This window comes from Trichophyton verrucosum (genome assembly GCF_000151505.1).
Source record: "Trichophyton verrucosum HKI 0517 chromosome Unknown contig00300_1.f1.exp, whole genome shotgun sequence".
Taxonomy (NCBI): Eukaryota; Fungi; Ascomycota; class Eurotiomycetes; order Onygenales; family Arthrodermataceae; genus Trichophyton; species Trichophyton verrucosum.
Window position 1 is genome coordinate 263 of NW_003315449.1, and position 13,522 is coordinate 13,784.

Below are 13,522 nucleotides of genomic sequence, written 5' to 3' on the forward strand. Positions count from 1 at the left end.
GCATTGCATTGGCACAATTAAGACAATAGCACGAACATAGGTAGTAGTAGTACTAATACAGGGGCAGTATAAAGTGGCTAAAACTTTCTATTCCTCCTCCTCCTTAAACCCACCCGGAAGAGTCTATGCGGTGGACTTGATGTCGACTTTTCCATCTTGATGCACACTTGCAACGCTCTGCCGTTGGCCGGTTTTATTTTCAGCAGCAGCCTTGCTAGCAATCTCCTTCAAAGCCGGTGCTTCAGTTGCTTCCACCGCCGCTCTAGTGACTCCTGGAGTGGCATCGGCGATTTCATTTACCTCCCCGTCCGTTAGTATATCGTTAATGCGTGCAGCCCTAGATTGCACAAGCAGGGTAGTGGGACCTTGGAATTGCAAAAATAGCTATTTTATAGGTGATTAGCCGATAAGTCACAGATTCAACATTGGTTTGAGCGCTTACTCTATCACCCCAAATAGTCCTTCTTGTCCATGTTCTGAAAGTATGGAAAATCTTCATCAGCGCCATCCAAGTGTCTGATTTTGATAGATTTGACACAAGGTTAGTATTAGATAGGCGTTTTCCAATACCCAGATTGGGCACCTGGAATCTTAGGGTCGTCGACTTGAATCTATAAGGCTGCGGAGGAGTCTGTGTCATCGTGTAGGCAATCACGTTCCTGCATACAATACATTAGTGTATGATTAGTGTATGAGGGGAAATTCCAGACTAGTTCCACATACCCTGGATGAGCGATATACTGCTCCCCTTCTTTGAGATTTATAGAGTATATTTGTCCCTTCCCAGCTAGTGCAATAAGCCCTCGTCCTGTAACCTCAGAATTTCCCCAATGCATTATACTCTTCCCAGATCAGCTCTCTGTACGATCATGATGGAATAAGGTAGGGTGATATATACCAACTGACTGTTGATTCTTGGCTTTACTGTCAGCGAATGACCCGTCCACGCAAGAAGAGCGTTCCGCTGCGCCAGCATCCAATCCACCGTTCCATTGAGCTGTAGAAGAGCGAGCGACGTCACGGGAGATTTTACGGAAATTAACGCAGACACGGGGCTAGTTGAGGATATCTACCGACGGAAATGGTCAGAACCAAGTAAATTTATGACGAGAGAAGGACTTTCTAACCTTTTGGTATAGAAACGGAATTCCAAGTGCCGCCCGCCGGAATGGCTCAAGGATCCGCAGAGTAGAAACGACCTTTTGTGATATTGCCATTTAGCCATGTATTCCAGCACTTTTTCCGTATATATGTTGACAGCCATACATTTTCTGCTTTTCCGCTCAATCCTACAAGGGTTCCACGCCTTGTATAAAGATTTTGGGATGCCGACAGGGAGACGGAAAGTAAGGAATAGGGCGAGCCGACAACTTCGAATTTGGCATCTGTAGCAAAAGGTCAGCACACGGGCTAACGTAAATCAGAAGGATACATACTAACCCGGAGATATAGCAGATCTAGCAGTCGTCGAGGCAGTGTGGAAGTTGTCGCTTTTCACCGAATCGAGTTGGCTGCTCGGTATGGCTTGGATATGAATCTGTCTCCTCCGGCCGCATCTCGGTCCCGGCTTAAGACAACTCGACGGCCTGACGCCCCTTGCGGCAATTGATCGCTTCATTGATGCGACTGTGTATTCCGCAAGCTGGGTAGACACTCAATGCCTGGCCTCTTGCTGCGGGTTTTTCGGCGATTCGTCGCAGAAATGCAACTTTCCATCAGGTTCAAGAAAACATGACGATGCAAACAAACAAGGCAAACAAGCTCGAAATGAGGCTCCAAACTCAATTTATCACGCAAAGGCGTGGCTTGCCGGTTGATGCAAATATCTGACAAGCCTTTTTGTCTCGTTGCTCGTGGGCAAGGCGTGGACCTCAGGACTCTTCGGGAAGAGCGGGAGAAGTGGTAGTTAGTTGTACAGTGCCTGGTAAGTGCTCTCTATGTCCAGCTGGTGAATAGTTCCGCTGACTCACTCTGTATGTAACTAGTTAGTTATAGGATCGTGGATAGACGCATGAAACAGCCCTATAATGACATCATGAAATTTCGAGAGATAGGGAAAGCGAATCACTAGAATAATTACTCTGCATTAGCTGCAGAACCTATCTTTTGCGCGACGACATGCTTCTGCGAACCGCGCAATTGCATTATCGCGTTGCGCACAGAAACCTTTCTTGGTCCCGTGTGCGTCTTTCGGGGCAGCCCGGGCAGGGACTGTATCGCCATGGAGGAGCCTGCTGCGCGTTCACAACCGGGGGGAAATTGTCGAAAGAGCAACCTGGTGATGATGCCTTGAAAAAGACTGCAAATTCTAGTAAGGGGATTGCACAGTCTGCTACGGACAAAGTACGGAATGCTGGGGAGAAGGAAATCACGAACCCTTCAAACCCAGGAAACAAGAAGCCGGGAACTTTGCTCTCGGAGACTACTGTCACCTCCAAAGAACAGAGAAAAGTTGACTGGGCCATTATGAAAGAGATGGCAAAGTATCTTTGGCCAAAGGTGGGCGCAAATTATAGTACAGTGCATTAGAGAACCTCTACTAAATGACGGTAGGATGACTGGAACACAAAACTTCGAGTCGGGATAGCTCTGTCTTTGCTTGTAGGCGGAAAGGTTTGTTGCTATGGAGCCTCGGACATTATAGTACATTCTGGCTGATCAATTTCTAGATTCTCAATGTTCAAGTTCCATTTTACTTCAAAAGCATAGTCAACTCTATGAATATTGATTTTGCGGCAATAGGCGATACTGCCTGGACAGTTGGAGGATCCATGATAATAGCATGTATGAACTTGTCCTTATCTGAGTGCTTGAAATTTTGACCCCTAACTGGAGGACACGAGTATAGATGGCGTCACAAGAATTGGAGCAACATTGTTTCAAGAGTTGAGAAACGCTGTATTTGCCAGCGTTGCTCAAAAAGCAATCCGAAAGGTTGCTCGCAATGTCTTTGACCACCTTCTCAGGCTTGACCTGAATTTTCATTTAAGTCGCCAAACCGGAGGTCTTACTCGCGCCATCGACAGGGGAACAAAAGGCATCAGTTTTTTGCTCACGTCCATGGTCTTTCATGTGTTCCCAACCGCGCTGGAAATCTCAATGGTTTGCGGAATCTTGGTATGACCACCTTTCATTAACGTACATTATATTCTGTTTGCTAACGAATTCTCTAGACATATCAATATGGCGCTAAGTTTGCTGCTATCACTGCTGCAACAATGCTAGCCTACACTGCTTTTACCATCACTACTACAGCCTGGAGAACAAAATTTCGAAAGCAAGCAAATGCAGCCGATAATCAGGGGGCAACAGTAGCAGTTGATTCCCTGATTAATTATGAGGCTGTGAAATACTTTAATAACGAACAGTTTGAAGTTTCGCGGTATGACCAGGCATTGAAGAAGTATGAAGCCGCCTCAATTAAGGTCACAACTTCACTGGCATTGTTAAACTCAGGCCAAAATATGATCTTCTCGAGTGCGCTGGCTGCCATGATGTACCTGGCATCTGATGGCGTGGCTACGGGACAATTAACAGTTGGCGACCTTGTAATGGTTAATCAATTGGTATTCCAGCTCTCGATGCCCCTCAACTTCCTGGGATCTGTGTACAGAGAGCTCAGGCAATCGTTGATGGACATGGAGACTCTTTTTAACTTACAAAAGGTCAATATTAACGTTAAGGAAGCACCCGATGCGAAACCTTTACAGCTTCGTCAAGGCGGAGAAATTCGATTCGAAAATGTCACCTTTGGGTATTTGCCAGACAGACCAATCTTGAAAAACGTGTCCTTCACCATTCCAGCTGGCAAGAAAATCGCCATTGTCGGGCCAAGTGGGTGCGGAAAATCAACAATACTTCGGCTCCTTTTCCGATTCTATGACGTGCACGAGGGCCGTATATTGATTGACGGCCAAGATATCCGCGGCCTGACTGTGTCAAGTCTGAGAAAGGCGATTGGAGTTGTGCCACAAGACACTCCTTTGTTTAATAACACAATCGAACACAACATTCGCTACGGGAAGATTGATGCTACTACTGAGGAGGTCAAGCGGGCCGCACAACGAGCCCACATTCACGACCTCATCGAGCGGTTACCCGCTGGATACGATACCCCCGTTGGAGAACGAGGGATGATGATATCAGGTGGTGAAAAACAGCGACTAGCAGTCTCCCGATTGATTTTGAAAGACCCGCCCTTACTCTTCTTCGATGAAGCGGTGTGTTAATTCCCTTGCATCTTTCGGAAATAATCTGCGGATCAGCACTTTTACTAATTCTAACTGAAACAGACCTCTGCCCTCGATACATATACGGAGCAAGCCCTGCTTCAAAACATCAACAGCATTCTAAAGGACAAGGCTCGAACAAGTGTGTTTGTAGCACATCGGCTTCGCACGATATACGACAGCGACCAGATTAATGTTCTAAAAGACGGCCATGTGGTAGAAAGCGGCACGCATATCGAACTTCTCGATTTAGGCGGCGTGTACGCCGAACTATGGACTAGTAAGTCGCTTCCCTGGCTCGGCCCTTATTCACAGCCCGCATGCTAACATGTCTCAAAATAGCCCAAGAAACCGACATTGCCACTGTATAAGGCCCGGCTCAGGTTGATAGGGGAATTGGAAGATAAAACTGGAGGATATATAGAGGATCTCGGTGATACTATACCCATTTTTCCGGTGTTTTCTTGCGCAAGGGTTCTTTCATTTTTTTTTTTTTTCCTTCCTTTTTTAAGGACGGTCAAGCGTCCAAAATTAGACGAATGCTGTGTAGATATCAATACTTTGAATGGCTGTGAATAGGCTCGCCGATGTGCTGGTTACTACTCCTTCAAACCACTTTCTAGCTCTCTGCACAGCCACTGCGCCTGTAGGAAACCAGCAACCTCGTATCCAAGTATTGTCTCTACAGGGATATATGTATTATCGGACAACCAAGAGCTTCAATGACAAGAATGCCAATCAAAAAATACGTACTATGAGATCACTTGCTGGTCAGGCGATGCTTATGTAATATTTACCAGTGACCGTCGTGAACTTCCCCAGAGTTTCTTCAGCGTCCACCTGCATCTCAAGGCAGATTTGCCCCGTCGATATTCATTTCCATTTCTCCGGCCCTGGGCCTGCAGTACCCTCTTTTCCTTGCTATTACAGGGCCCCCTCTCCTCCCTTCGTCGCGTGTCTCGTCTCGGTGCCCTGGACTTTGCGGGAACTACCACGGCCAGTGACCCAGTATCCAGATATGCTTGAGCACAGGAATGGACTTCGAAGCCAGCAGTTTGAGAACCGAAGAACAGTTCTGGGATGGTGAGTAGAGACATCTCTGTGGATCTATCCGTTCGTGCGCTTCTAGGGGGATGGTCAATCTGTGATTATTATAATGATATGCTAGTTTTGAACTTGGTTGGCTAACCGAGTCTCTTCGCCGGTAGAATTGGACGACGTTCTAAAACGGCAATGCGATTCACACGAGGAGATCGATGATAGCTTGCGCACATATTTGTCCTTGCTTGAGAGCTGCAGAGGTATTCGAATTGTTCCTTTGCGGGCATATCTGTCAACATATCCGATTTTTCTGACACGAAACTCGCGAGTAGAAGACTTCTTCGACCCCGACCATGACATTACCCGATGTACGGAGCTGGTTTTGTCATCTCCGCTATTCACGAACAATGCAGATTATATACGACTTCAGATAATATACAGCCTACTCCAGGTATATACATATCAGATTGAGCTTTGGTACAGAACATCACATCTAACCGGGATAATTCGTTTCATAGGAAGATTCACATGAAAATCTGCTCGGGATCGTGTCTCTCCTCCTCTTCGACGGGTGTGAAAATGAAGCTACCTTCGAGATGATGTGTGAAGAAGGGGCGTTTTGTCGGCTATTGGAATTAATACAATCGCTAAGGGGCAATGACCATTCTGGTAGTGGTGTTGAAGCTAGCCTGCACCGGTTGTTAATGGATCTCTTGTATGAGATGTCAAGGATACAGAGGGTTAAGATAGAAGACCTAGGTGAGTCTTGGAGTGGTTAATAGTGGTTATTGGTTACCGGGTTGCTTTGCTGCCCGGTACCTGGGAGAAGCATGTTTTGATCATATACTTACATTTTTCCCTCATAGTGACCGTGGACGATGGATTCATAAAATATCTTCTACAAATAATCGAAGGGCCCCCAGAGGATCCTAATGACCCGTATCATTATCCCGTGATTCGTGTTTTGGTATGGTATCCTTTTCTCTATTTCTGGTATTATCAACTCTGACTTGACTTCTATGTAGCTAGTTCTCAATGAGCAGTTCATGGTATCAAGTCATGACCCAACCGGGGACCTGACTACAACTATGCCATTAACGAACAAAGTAATGAAAGTTCTATCTATGCATGGCAGTCTTTATAAGACTTTTGGAGAAAACATCATTCTTCTCCTTAACCGTGAAGGTACATTTTATTCCTTCTCCCCTGAAGTTCCCATAAACTAATCACATTGAATTAGACGAAACTTCTTTACAGCTTCTCACCCTCAAAATTCTATACCTGCTATTTACGACGCCCTCCACTTATGAATATTTTTATACTAATGATCTTCGTGTTCTTGTCGATATTCTTATTCGTAACCTTTATGACCTCCCTGAAGATGCAATGCCCCTCCGCCATACATATCTCAGAGTTTTATACCCACTTCTTGCTCATACTCAACTGAAGTATCCTCCGCATGATAGACGGGAGGAGCTTAGAAAGCTCTTCACAACTCTAATTAGGGGCCAGTGGTCTGATACAGATGCTGGTGACGATAGCGAAAGAATTCTTCATTTCAACGAAGTGGACGATACCACAAAAAGGCTTGTCTTGCGGTGTAGCCAGGTTGACTGGATATGCGAAGGAACTAATTGGTTCACAAAAGAGTTGTCCGAACCAGCATCGATTGAGACTTCGAGGACGAACGGTCATGCCAATACAGATTCATTAGGAAGCGTGGAAGTTCCTAGCATTGGTTCACCAATTTCACCTCAGACAAGTCTGGATGAGAATCTTCACGGACATGATGCCTCATCATCACCAAACCAACACCCGACTGCTGTATCAACGACCCTTGGAGTTGACTCTGCACGCTCTTCTTCTCATAGCATTGCAAAGGTAGCTTCTCACAAAGAGAAACCGGGCGTCGTTATACCGAGTAAAGGAGTGACTGTGGTGAAACAAAAGCCAGAACCTCCAGTGGCACGCCGTTCCAGAGCGCGTCGAAGAGCCGAATCAAAGGAGGCAGGCGAGAGGGCAAGTTCAAACCATGGATATCGAGGATCCTCGGAATCAAGGATTTCGAAATTCCATCTGGCAGAACCAGAGGATGCAGCAGAAAACCCTACCTCCGCCTCCTCTCCTGTTCGTAAAATTGAAGACAATACTGCGTGCTCGAGCCCGAAGGAACCTGTGGTTCAATCGCCTGATTCGATCACGTCCACGTCATACTGCTTCCCTCCATCCCCTGCCTCGCATAAAATTCATATTCACCACCCTAGCACACCCCCGGCAGTTCCTCCTCCTCGCAGATCTTCACACTCGGTACCTCCAACTCATCCTGCCAAATCCCATCACCATCACCACGTCAGACAACAACACTCGGCTACCCGTCCTCCGCCTCCGCCTCCACATAATCCACATAATTGTCCGCCTAACAAGCCATCTCAGAAGCCAGAACCCCCGAGAACCAGGCGGTGGCGTGCCCATCAACAGCATCAGAAACATCAAGATACCAATGGCCATGTCAATACTACGCCTGATACCCAAAACTGCAGTCCATCACCAACCGAAGCCAGCCACAACCCAACTTCATCACAGCCTCAAACACCGCGCACAAATGGCAGTACAGATATTCCTGCTACTCCAACCATAACAGTGGAGATGGTTGAGAACGAACTTCCAGAGCAAATGGAGAACGCCCATATTACCTAGGAAGGAGTTCTTTGAATTTTGCCAAATTTGTACTTAGATGCATAGCGATTTGAAATTACATCATTTCTTCCGATTACGATCGTCATTGCTACATCATAGATGAAATCTAGTGCTGTATTTACAAGTGAAGTAGAGAAGTGATATTTTGGTGACAAGGGGTATTCATTCGATGTTCTAAAATATACTAAGCTAATACATATAACCCCTTTAAAAGAACCATTTGGCCTTTAATTTTTTTTTTTTTTTTCTCGTTTTCCCTCTTTAATCTCCTTTTTTCTCCCACCTTTTAAAATTCAACAGCATGTCGTCGTAAAATATTTTCACTTTGCTGCATCTTTTCGTCTGTCATAAAATTCGAATGCTCGTGTCTATGAGCATCAATCAGATAGGCGATTACTAGATCGACCTTTAGTAGATACCCCAGTACTTCTCAGCACCAAAAGTGTTAGAACCATCTACTTTCCATGGATCATCGAAAGCAGAGAATAATAACAGCTCTCCATTGGTATCTTTGTAAGCCTGCTTTATGTTCTCGATAGCAACACGCTGGTTCTCTCTTGAAGGAAAAGCTTCTCCGTTTTGGTAGCCGCCATGAGGCCATCCGGTTTCAGTGACAATAACTCTCTTGGCTCCGTGTACTGCATTAGAAACGGCCTTGGATTGCTCTCTAACAAACTGCCCGGCTTCAGAAGCGGAGGTATGCGGATCGAAAAACGGGTGGATATTGACAGCACAAAAATCAGAGGCGTAACAGATTTCTGGGTGAGCGGTCATGGCATTGACGGTGTCGACGGCTACGACTGGTCCATTGTATCCGTTCGCACGTAATATCGCACGGGAATGATTGACGGCGTTGACGAGGGCGTTAGCTGATGCTTTTCCGGTATTAACGACTTCGTTCCCAATAGCAATGGCATAGATGTATGCCCAGTTGTTCTTTGCAGCGGCCAAGAAGATGTTCAAATCAGAGTCGACGTTTTGAATGGTGAAAAGGCCAAGCATAACTTTCTTGTTGTAAGTCTTTGCCGCATTGAGCATCATTGCAATTTGATTGCAGTCAACACCATAGGAGCGAACAATGCTATAGTCATTCAGCTTTGCAAAGTCTGCATTGACTTGGTCCTGGTTTTTGCATTTTCCATCAGCAGCATACGGGGCATAGCAGATTCCAAATCCATTTGCAGGAGTCCATTTTTCAGTAGGGTCCTTGGGAGGCGATGAAGTAGGAGCTGGGACAGTTGAGGGCTTGCTTGGAGCTAGAGACTGGGTGGATGTCGTCAGAGGCTCGGTTGGCTTAGCAGTCGTCCCTGGACCCGTAATGATAGGCTCAATCGCTGTGGTCTCTGTTTTCTTTGGCTCAGTGATAGTGGGCTGCACAGGGGGAACACCAGTTTGCTTATCAGTGCTTTTTGGCTCAGTAATAACAGGCTCCGAGGGCTTAACTTTGGTGGTAGTAATATCCTTAGTTGTTTGTTTGATCTCAGTTGGCTCCGGCTTCAGGTCAGGAATTTTCATCTCGGTGGTAGGCTCTGGCTTAGGGACAACGGTAGAGACAGAAGTGGGTATATTGGTGACCGTGGTGGTAGCCATAGTAGCGGTATTAGGGGCAATAGTAGTGCCAACATCTCCATTGTCAGAGGTAGGATGAATGGTCTTAAAAGACTTCATCCCCTTAGTTTCAATAGTAACGGTATTACCAGCATTATCAACCCAGTTGATAACCTCAGGCACCTTAACAACAATAGTATCAGTCACATAAGCGCGTTTCTCCAGGCCATAAGCATGATTGTGGTCTATAGTAGAAGAGAATAAGTGTCTGGCCTAAGGTAAGACGCGTAGCAAGGCCCCAAAGTGAATAGATATTGATACAAGAACATACTGTGAGGCCTAGCAACCACAGAGCCCGGAAGAAAGAGAGCAGCAAAGATGAAGAGATTAGTCTTCATCTTGCTTCTCACTGTGCCCAGAAGATACACAGATAGTGATAGAAAAAGGGTATCTAGAGGAGTTAATATAATGATTAGCAGCTTTATCGACGCGTCTCCAGAGCTAGCAGATCTAGATAGAACGCAGGAGAACGCAGCAGGCACAGAAAAAGGGGTAAGCAGCGTACTAGCAAGCTGCGTGCAGGCGAAGTCGGTGATAGTTAGAGGGTATTTCTGTGATATCAAGTTGTGGTGGGAGGTTGAAGAAAGAAGGGGAAGAGGAAGAAGAAGAGAAGGAAAGGTTTCAGGAGAAATAAATAGGGGGGTGGGAGAGACGCGTAGGTGAAGGAAGACCACAACAAGTGAAGTGAGGGAAAACAGAGTGAATAAAGTGATACCAAGCCAAAGACTACCAGCTTTCTCTTTTCTTTTGCTTTTGTAGCAGATATCAAGCATAGATATTAATTTGGTATAATTTGGTATATTTAATATAGCAGGGCTTCTGCTTTTACATACGGTAGATACTGGATATAGGTATATAGGTAGGGTATTAGAATATTAAATGGGTATACAGCATACCAGGAGGAGCTGGCAATAGATGTACATCTAGAGACTGATTAGCCATATATACCAAGCTGAACCATGCTAGCCAGGGAATACATACTTGAAGTCATTGCCATCACTGTCTTAATAGGCCGTCTATATCACTAGAAAATCTAGAAGTGGCCATCACATATCCACATTAGTCCATTTCGTTGATTAAAAATATATATGTACTATCTAGGAGAAAAGTACAGTGAGCCCCAGCAACGAGGGGAAGAAGGCCATAGGGTGACACTAGAGAAGAGGAAGCTAGATGTACAGGAGGAATATTAAGGGGATATTAAAAGGATGCTTGTGCTTCGTGTCTAGATTCATCTCTTTTGTCGAAGAATCTTCGTGATGGCATGACGGATGACGATGCCGGCCTTCTCGATCTCCTTTTTGGACAAGCCGGTGGTAATGCAGACCTTGAGGGCAGGGGCAGGGGGAATATGGTTCTGTTTAGAGATAGTCTCGTCAGGAACAGGCTTGAGACGGGTGATAAGCACACCATTGGCTAGCGTCTCATCAACTATCTCTTGTAAGATGTGATGCTGGTCTTCGATGGTGAGGCGTTTGGACGAAACCACTTCGGGCTTCAGCACGAGTATCATGACAGGATTCTCTGGGGCGCTGGTGCAGTACACCCAGTCACTGCGAGGATCGAGTTGGGTCCACATAGCCTTGATGTTCTCTCTGAGCTGAACGATGAGCTCGGGGCTATTGTGCAGCAACGCTATAGTCTCACTTGCCGTCGTGGCTAGCAAAGCAGTCAGGGCAGCAGAGTAGCAGTAGGCTGAGGCAGAGATGCGCTGGTGGTTGACGATTTCTTTGGATCCGGCACAGAAGCCGCCACCGCCAATGAACACTCCAGACAATGAACCAATAATCATATCAGCTTCTGCTGGGTCGACATTCTGGTGCTCGGTGATACCACGGCCAGTACGGCCAAGTACTCCAAAGGAGACACTCTCGTCCAGGATAAGTCTGAACTTGTATCGAAGTTTCAACTCGACCTACATAGGTTAGTGATTGTTAGGAATGGGATATAGCACACGAGAAAGTAAGAGTCAACATACGATCTTAGGCAAGTCACACATGTCACCCCTATCCTGGAACAACCCTTCGGTGATGATGAATCTCCGGGTCAACGGCTTCTTTGCCTGCTCCTTGGTAATTTTGCTCAAAACACGTTCCAAGTCATCCATATCATTATGTTCATACCACCTCACTGTACTTCTTGAGATCTGAATACCTTTCCGAATAGCATGGTTAACTCCCTTATCCACAACTATGATATCACCACGTTTGGAAAATGCAGGAATAACACTAGAGATCGTCGAAAAGGCCTGAGAATAGATGATACAAGCGGGAGTACCGAGGAATGTAGCAACGTCAGCTTCAGTGCGCATATGCACATCCTGGGTTCCGTAGAATCCAGGAGGTCCACACGGACCGACTCCATAAGTTCGAACGGTCTGAATGGCTTTCTCCTTCAGAGTGTCATTCGCAACGAAGTTGTAGAAGTTATACGACGCAAGGTTCGTAACAGTTCGTCCGTTCACGAGTTTAGATTTTGGACCGGTAGGGCTAGAAAGCAATAAGCGATGAACATTCTCACGCAGTCACAAGAGCCAACTCACCCCGTAAGCACAACTCGTTTCTCAACATCTTCTTCATCTTGCGCGGTCGAAGGCAAAACCAGTGGTTCTGGAGTCCAATCATCTACCAAATCATCGATTTCCTACGACACAGCTTAGCTGTCCGACCAAAACAAAGAGGCGAAGATAAAACAGAAATAATAGACAGCTCATACCTCCTCTGAAAGCGGCACAAAGTCACGTTTAGTCGAATATTTCGGCGCAAGAAGATATCTTACTGCGAAAAGGAACAGGAAAAGCTCCACAGCCGAGCGGACAGGGTCATTCTGATAGCTCGACTTGATATATCGGAGGACAATGGCTGAGCCGGGAACGCGCTGGAACTGGTCTGCTAGGACATGGAGGTATTCAAGGGTGATTCTCTGCGTCTCCTGGAGGTCCATCATGTCATCGTGTATCACTTCAGTTCGTTACTAGGCTGCAGATTTCCCTTATCGATTGGGTTGGAAATTTGGTAGGGAGAAACGGGAGCGTCGGGAGTAGGAGGACGAAGGCTGGAGAAAGCGTCAATTAACGAGAGAGCACTTCAGCCAGCTTCACCAGGCGCTATAGGGGGCGATATAGGTAGACGACGAGTTCCTCGAGCAGAGGCGGATGAAGGTTTTTTGCTCTCTCTTCGAGCTGACTTTTTTTCATTATTTGATAGCAGGAAGGATGAGATAGCATCACGTGATATTAAGGGGCTGCCATATTAATTTTCCAAACATCAATAGTAAATTAATATTTTAAATTAGCTAGCAGCTACGGAGTACTAATTATTGATATTAATAGAGTTAAGCGTCTCTGTATTTGTTTCGCTTCTTACTTTGAAGGAGACGAATATCTGTCCATAATATCATTGGCCCATGGAAGAATTATTGTCTCCGGATGGCCTGATTGGCTGACGAACGGGTCATACCCTTATGGCCACTGAAAGTTGATGCCGAGTCATTTCTCGGGGCACTCGCAAGTTGTAGACCTCGAGTAAACGGGCCGTATAACCGCATATCAAGTCATAATATGTTGAGCCTCTGATTCATTGGCCCGTTCTGAGATTCTAGTCATGGAATAGTGAAAATCGTATGTAATGGATATCGCATATCAACTACCGGCAAAGTAGAGACCCAGACAGCTTGTATATCTGTAGAAAAGTGCCGGGATGCTAAACTGATAGAGAGAAGAGGTACAGACTAGATAGATACAATTGAGTCTTGAATATCATATGCTAGATGTAGTGTTTTTGTTCGAATTACGAGTACTATTCAAGCTAGAAGGAAAAAAGAAAGGAAAATACAGACCCCCAATACCATGATAGAAGATAGAACATTAGTCTAATACAAGGCCAAAAGCCCACGGAGTGTTTGATCAATAAAGGGGGGGTGTTCGAAAGGGGTAGGAAAAGATAGCA

General features: G+C 45.8%; 4 protein-coding genes across 4 annotated transcripts; 2 read left to right on the forward strand and 2 right to left on the reverse strand.

Moving 5' to 3' along the window:
- Window positions 1-2,208: 2,208 nt before the first annotated feature.
- Window positions 2,209-4,600, forward strand: TRV_03672 (uncharacterized protein; the record flags this gene model as incomplete). Its single annotated transcript, XM_003022145.1, has 6 exons — window positions 2,209-2,499; window positions 2,670-2,784; window positions 2,849-3,117; window positions 3,174-4,220; window positions 4,293-4,509; window positions 4,545-4,600. Coding segments are annotated over 6 exons (1,995 nt in total), but the record flags the coding sequence as incomplete, so codon positions are not given.
- Window positions 4,601-5,263: 663 nt separating this feature from the next.
- TRV_03673 (uncharacterized protein) lies at window positions 5,264-7,967 on the forward strand (the record flags this gene model as incomplete). The annotated part of the gene is made up of 6 exons (XM_003022146.1): window positions 5,264-5,312; window positions 5,438-5,721; window positions 5,789-6,029; window positions 6,053-6,237; window positions 6,296-6,455; window positions 6,511-7,967. 6 exons carry the CDS (start codon window positions 5,264-5,266, stop codon window positions 7,965-7,967), a joined length of 2,376 nt encoding a protein of 791 aa, XP_003022192.1.
- Window positions 7,968-8,375: 408 nt separating this feature from the next.
- On the reverse strand, window positions 8,376-10,348 carry TRV_03674 (cell wall glucanase (Scw4), putative; the record flags this gene model as incomplete). Its single annotated transcript, XM_003022147.1, has 2 exons — window positions 8,376-9,760; window positions 9,847-10,348. 2 exons carry the CDS (start codon window positions 10,346-10,348, stop codon window positions 8,376-8,378), a joined length of 1,887 nt encoding a protein of 628 aa, XP_003022193.1.
- A 458-nt stretch (window positions 10,349-10,806) lies between these two features.
- Window positions 10,807-12,518, reverse strand: TRV_03675 (Serine palmitoyl CoA transferase subunit; the record flags this gene model as incomplete). Its single annotated transcript, XM_003022148.1, has 4 exons — window positions 10,807-11,490; window positions 11,554-12,064; window positions 12,118-12,218; window positions 12,291-12,518. 4 exons carry the CDS (start codon window positions 12,516-12,518, stop codon window positions 10,807-10,809), a joined length of 1,524 nt encoding a protein of 507 aa, XP_003022194.1.
- Window positions 12,519-13,522: the final 1,004 nt, after the last annotated feature.